Here is a 6636-nt window from a genome sequence, read left to right on the forward strand (position 1 = left end):
ACATATAAGGGCTCTTATTTAACTTGTGGTTCGAGATTTGTTTACTATGCAAGTAATAAGTTAGTATTAGAGCGTGTGGCACACTCAATGTGTTATATATATATATATATATATATATATATATATATATATATATATATATATATATATATATATAAAATTAATGCTATATTTAGAGTCATTGTATAAGTTCCTTTTCTAATTTTTACACTAAGTTAATCACTGGAAACCTAGTCAAAAGCAGAAAAACATGGATCATCAATCAACTAAACCAATAACCTCTCTATAAATAGGTCCAATCAACCTAGAAGTTATTCAACAAATATATACCAAGTTCAAAAAATAAAATTTTCAAATATCTATTTGTTTTTCTGGATAAAATTCCTTCAGATCAATAATCAAAATGTCAAGTGCTCAACAAGCCGGTGAGTCCCACGGCCAAGCTCAGGTAATTAATACTTCATACTAATGCAATTAATAGTCGTTACAAATTAAAATTGTTTTTAGATTACCTAGACTTATAGCCTAGCTATCAGCAGTAATTATATTATACTGTGTATATAAGTGATTTTTTTTGTGAATATATATAAATTGTTGAATTTTCCGGACAGATAAGTGCATTTTTTGAATTTTTTTAACGAAATTCGTGCCTTCGCCCCTATTCAACACAATATGTGTGTTTCATTATATTCTCGTCGTCCGTTGTCCCCTTCATTATCTATGATCTCCTGTATAATATTTCAACAACAATATACCTAGTGTATTCCTATAAGTGTGTATACAGATCTTACACCTACCTTATGGAGATAGAAATGATGTTTTCAATAGATTTTCGACTCCTTCTATATAATACCATAAAAAGTTAAAAAATAAAGCTTTTTGCAAAATCTTTTATAATTGTGCGAAATAAGTATTACAAGAGTGGTTGCTCTAGTGGTGAACACCCTCCATTTTCAAATAAGAGGTTGTGAGTTCGAGTCGCCCCAAGAGCAAGGTGGGGAGTTCTTGGAGGGAGGGAGCCGAGGGTCTATCGGAAACAACTTCTCTATCCCAGGGTAGAGGTAAGGTCTGCGTACACATTACCCTCCCCATACCCCACTAGTGAGATTATATTGGGTTGTTGTTATTGTTGTAAGTATTATATACTCGAGGAATTGTTTTTCATTTTTTCTTCATGATCTCTTCTTGTTCTCTACTGCATCTTTTACATTATTGTAATTGATGAAAAACTAGGCCAAGACAGAGCAAATGGCAGATTCAGCCAAGAGTACAGCACATTCAATGGTGGACAAGGCTGAAAATGCTACCCAAAGTGCTCATGAATCAGCTCAACAAAACAAAGACCAGAATCCTGGCTTCCTTCAGCAGGTAATTTTAGGGAAATGGGTCTTCATCGCTATTTGCAATGTTAGAATTAAAAGTGTTATTTTTAGATTTCTTATATGTAAAAGATATATCTCTTATGTGTAAAAGTATATCTCTTAAATATATAAAAAAAAAATAGGGTTATAAAATCAAAAAATAAATTGGTAAAGAGCCACAAAGCTATTTGACCCGGTAATTAATCTATTAGTATATCATAAGTATTTCCAGTAATAGAGCACCTCCTCAGTCAATCAATTGGTTTAAGGTAGTGCGAGCCAGAATTTTCACTAATGTGAGTCAAAATATAAAGAAGTAAATAAATAAAAAAGTCAATGGATGTCAATATACAGTATATATGCATAATATTTTTACCTAGCTACACAATATAACTTTTCAACGAAGGGGTATCGGTCCTGGAACACATGTGGCCCTGCCGCTAGTTGAAGGTTCAGGTCACATAAATTAAAGGATAAGGAACACATTCGGTCACTTCGGATGACACGCAGAAAATATTTTACACTATCAAGTCACCTAAAATATAATTACAAGTAACTAATCATAAAAAGTGGGATAAGTAAGGTTTCCTTGCTATAACGGATTAACATACACAAATAGTGTAAAAATACTTTAAATTGTTAGTATATATGAATTAAATCCTTAAAGAATCTATTAATATACTCAAAGCTTCTAGTTCCTTCCTTTTAAATGTCATAATATATCTATCATTTTTTTCCCCTTTGTTGCATTTTAGACCGGAGAGCAAATGATCCACATGGCTCAAGGTGCAGTTGATGGAGTGAAGAACACTCTTGGAATTGGATCAGACAAAAAGTGAAAAGAGAGAACTGAAGTCTGAAACATCATTTTTCATTTCTTTTAAGTGTTTCCTATGCTTTTATTAGGCACAAGTGAAATCATTGGTAATTTGTGATTTATTTTTGGTTAGGGTTTCGAATTCCACGCACCTCATTGGTATTAGTGAAGTTGTTTTATTGATTGAGATTTCTCTCATTAGAGTTCTCGTCATCGCCATTGAATAAGAAAGTTTCTTTAGTTTAGCAAATTCATATGTTGTTGCTTTAATTTTTAGTCCACTATGCAAATAAAGTATATTTGGCGTTCAATTCTCAGATTACGACAAAATTTTGAGTAATTTCAAATCAGTAAGCAATAACTAATAAGATTTTCATGAACTAAAACTTGATCAAGTAAAACAAAGCACAATGGAATAATACTCATACATAGAACTTTAAAATTGGCCAATGGTAGGTTTCTCTTCCAACAAAATAGTTTAAGTTTTTCTATTACGTGATTTCTCTTTGTTCGTATTTAAGATTTATAGAAGAAAATCAATCGATCTACGGAAGAATATATAGGCCAAATATGCCCCAAAGTATGCGCGTTGGACCAAATATGCCCTTCATATGAGACCGTTTAGAGTAAGAGTATATTTGGATCAAGTATTGGACGATATAGGCATATTTGTGTTAAAGTATTAACGATGGATAAATTCGCTTAATTTTGCATAGTTCAAGAACATATCATGACCTTTTTCGCGGATAGAATGATTTTACCCGTGTTGTCATTACTTTACATGATTTAGGAAGAACTTTTAAACTTATGACAAAAATGTTAGATTCTTTTTAATTATTTTTGTGACTCAATAAACTTAAGACCCATAATTAATATTTAATGAAAGACAAAATTCGTCTGTCCGATCGGTTATTTGATGGACATACGGAATTAAGTGAGAACCTCTATAAATTGGTCATCTCCCCACCCATTATGGTTAATGTATTTTTTATTTCTATCTTCCATTACTATAGGCGGCGGTAACGAAAGCTAGGGCAAGAGACGAGAAACCAATTCCAATCAACGCTTCCGCTTCGTGATAATGGCTTTCGCTTCAGGTATGTAATCTATAACGATTTTGTGTAAAAATATCATGTTTAAGATCCTGATATGCATTAAAGTATTTAAGTTTACATGTGGTATCTTGAGCATGGATATTTGAACTGATAATGTTCGTTAGCAAACTTTATACTATATATGTTTGATTGCGGTATTGTTACGAAATAAAGATTTGATCATGAGTACAGGTTTTCTGTTCATGGGCAAAGCATCAGTGATGGATCATAATTTTATGGGAAAAGGCAATCAACTCCAAGTACTATTACCTCTCTTATCTTACGTTTTAAAATAGTATATTTGATCTTGTAATCACTTCTTGAAGGAGAAGCATATAACTATTCAATTTGGATGACCAGTTTTGACGCCGAAAGTCAAACTGCCATTTATTATTTATGAATTAATTGATTCTATCCATTAGTTTTATCTCTGTTATTTGCCTTGATGAATTGAAAAATATATTCTTTTATTGTAGTTGAGTATATTTATGGTGTTAAAATTTTTAAATATATATAAAACATTATGATGAAGATGGAAAACGGCTGATACAGGGTTTTGACCGGTATACCTTGAATTGTGGCCCACCAAAAATAAAATATAGGAATAAGAGTAATAACGAGATGCCTTATGTTGAGGCAGTTGATCTAATCCTTGCCTTCAGCAATTAATTGATATAAGGTTTGGCTCATATTTGCTATATCTTGGCCGTAAAAGTTAATATTTATTTGTTGAGCCATAAAGTAATTTGTTTCGGACTATTAGCTGATAAAGTCATTTTTTATTTATTTTGTGTATGTGATTAATGTTTATATAGTTTGTTAATCATCAAAGTGATCAAACTAAATTGTTTAAAATATTCATATGCATGAAATTTTCTGATGTTTATTTTATGTATGCATTTATGTTTATATATTTTGTTAGTCGTCAAAGTGGCCAAACTAATATGATCATGAAAAATTGCACACATAAAATTGTAGTTTATCCATGAAATTAATGAAATGCCTATAATTGAAAATTGTAAGGCCCCGTAAAATTTTGTAAAGAAATTTAAGGTTTCGTGGTGCCGGGGTAGGCTTTTGAGGATTGTAGAAATTCGGCTCGGGGTAGAATTTAAGTTTTGAAAATTTTACCCGATCCCATTTTTATAAAAAGTTTTTGGAGGTCATTTTTAAGGGCTTCATCTGATATTTTTAGAGAGAGAAAGAGAAAACCTAGCCATTGTTTCATCAATTCTTGCTCAAGGCTTGGAGATTTTACAAGGATCTTACTAGGGCTTCAAAGAGGTAAGAATTTCTTCCCCCAATTCTTCAATTTCGAGTTTGAGGTAAAAGATGGGTGATTGGGAGTATGGTTCTTGGGTGTGAGAGTATTATGTATACGTGTATGTACCAATAGGTTTTGTGGGAAGATTGTTGAGCTCAAATAAGTAAAGATTGGGTTGTGGAATGAAGGAAATCTTGTAGAAGAACCTTGTAGCCAAATTTGCACACCTAGTGTTTGATAAAATGCTCAAATGAGCTTAAACCATGAATATCTTCCTAATTTGTGTTCAATTTTGTTATGTCTCAAAATAGATTAGGATTGCTAGCATTTTCGGAACGTTGTAGTAATTTAAGGAAAGCTCAAATCGAGGTATGCTGGCTAAACTCCTCTCTTAGAATTGAATCCCACGGTATTCATGTAATTTATGTAAGTCGTGAGTTGTTCATCATAAAATTGGTTATTCTGAATAAGCTTGTGTTGAAAGATATATGTTAAATATATATTCCAAATGCTTTTATCATGTTATATTATCATTTGAGAATGTGTTTAAAGTATGGGCTGTGCATTAAAAATATTTCGACTTCAAGTCAAGTTCAAACGAAAGCTATTATACCAAATTTTGTGAAACATCTCTACGTGCCTAAGACTCTTAATTGCTCACATGTGTACTAGAAACCTTGATGTGAAACGCATTGTTGTTGTTGATGATGATGATATTTGAAAGTGAAAAAGGTGAGCATGAAATACTAAATACGGCTGACGTGCCAAGAATGATTTTATAATTGTGGTCACTAGTGCCAATGAAATGAAAAGATGTGAAAGAAGTATGAAACGAGACGATTGGTAGAAAGGATGATGTCGATCCATACATCATTGTGGTGAGACGGCCTAGCCGATCGGCTCGTGATCGGACATCATGCCGCACACATGATGGTGATTGTGCTGGAAATTATTATAATTAAAATTGTGATTGTGGTTGATGCCTCGAATGAGACGGCCTAGACGATCGGGTCGTGATCGGACTCCATGCTAAAAGTACGGTGATATTGGTATTATGAACGGTGGCATATTGGTACTAAATATCTCTCAACTTAAGATATGAAAATTTATTCGAACACTGTCTTGGTCATAACTTGAGGTTTGATGTTGTTTGAGGCTTCCATTGATATTTTGATTGTTCTTGCTTGTATTATTAATCGTTCTATTGAGAGGGTATTTTGTCATTCATACTAACACTATTTCATATGTACTAACGTCTATTTTTTCGGCGGCGCTACATCTTCAGTGGATGTAGGTGGTTCCACAGCAGGAGACATTGATCAGTGATAGCGGTACACCCTCTTCCCGGCTGACTTGGTGAGTCCCACTTCATTTCGTGGTCATGCATCTTTTGTTCCTTGTGTATTGTGTTTGAGGTATAGCCGGGGCCTTGTTGCCGGCATTATTATAGTACTCTTCTGTATCTATTAGAGGTTCCGTAGACAAAGAGTGGGTTGTATATTAGTGCTGGGAAAGTCAAACAAGTTATGTTGTGTTTGAATTACTTGTTCCACTTCAGATCATGAAATGTGTGTAATTTGAAACTTTAAAATGAAGTAACTAATGGTAATGAATTGGTATTGTATACATGATCTCCTTATTATCTAATTAACGAAAATATATATTCTCTTTATTCATAAGTGAGTTTGGGTAGAAAGTAACTGACATGCTTTCTTGACCGAGTTCACTCGGTTGAGCGCCGGTCGTGCTTCTCGAGTTCGGGGCGTGACAAAAATAAATGGATAAATTAATTTTTACTATTGCTAGAATTTAAGGATTTACCCAAAGGTGGATCAATATTCTATGAATAGTGAATATGACGAGGTAAATTAATATTCGTTAATCAAATATATATTATTTGTCCAAAGATGTCATATATATTTGGTTAAAATATTTAATTACCTATTAAAGACTAAATAAAATTTAAATTATGATAGTGTGTCGTAGTATTTACCCAAAGGAGAATTGTGAAATGCTTTAATTGTTTTACTGAATCCATATTGATTTGTGAGCATGTATTCTATTTTGCAGCTATTCCTCTTCATTCGCATGCTTCGTCTG

The 6636-nt window shown here is 32.8% G+C and overlaps 1 protein-coding gene across 1 annotated transcript; it reads left to right on the forward strand.

The window, feature by feature from the left end:
- Positions 1-297: 297 nt before the first annotated feature.
- On the forward strand, positions 298-2428 carry LOC104100229 (late embryogenesis abundant protein 1-like). Its single transcript, XM_009607412.4, has 3 exons — positions 298-448; positions 1234-1368; positions 2117-2428. The coding sequence occupies exons 1-3, from the start codon at positions 404-406 to the stop codon at positions 2198-2200; spliced, it is 264 nt and encodes an 87-aa protein (XP_009605707.1). The 5' UTR covers positions 298-403; the 3' UTR covers positions 2201-2428.
- The last annotated feature ends 4208 nt before the right edge of the window (positions 2429-6636 follow it).

This window comes from Nicotiana tomentosiformis, chromosome 9 (genome assembly GCF_000390325.3).
Source record: "Nicotiana tomentosiformis chromosome 9, ASM39032v3, whole genome shotgun sequence".
NCBI lineage: Eukaryota > Viridiplantae > Streptophyta > Magnoliopsida > Solanales > Solanaceae > Nicotiana > Nicotiana tomentosiformis.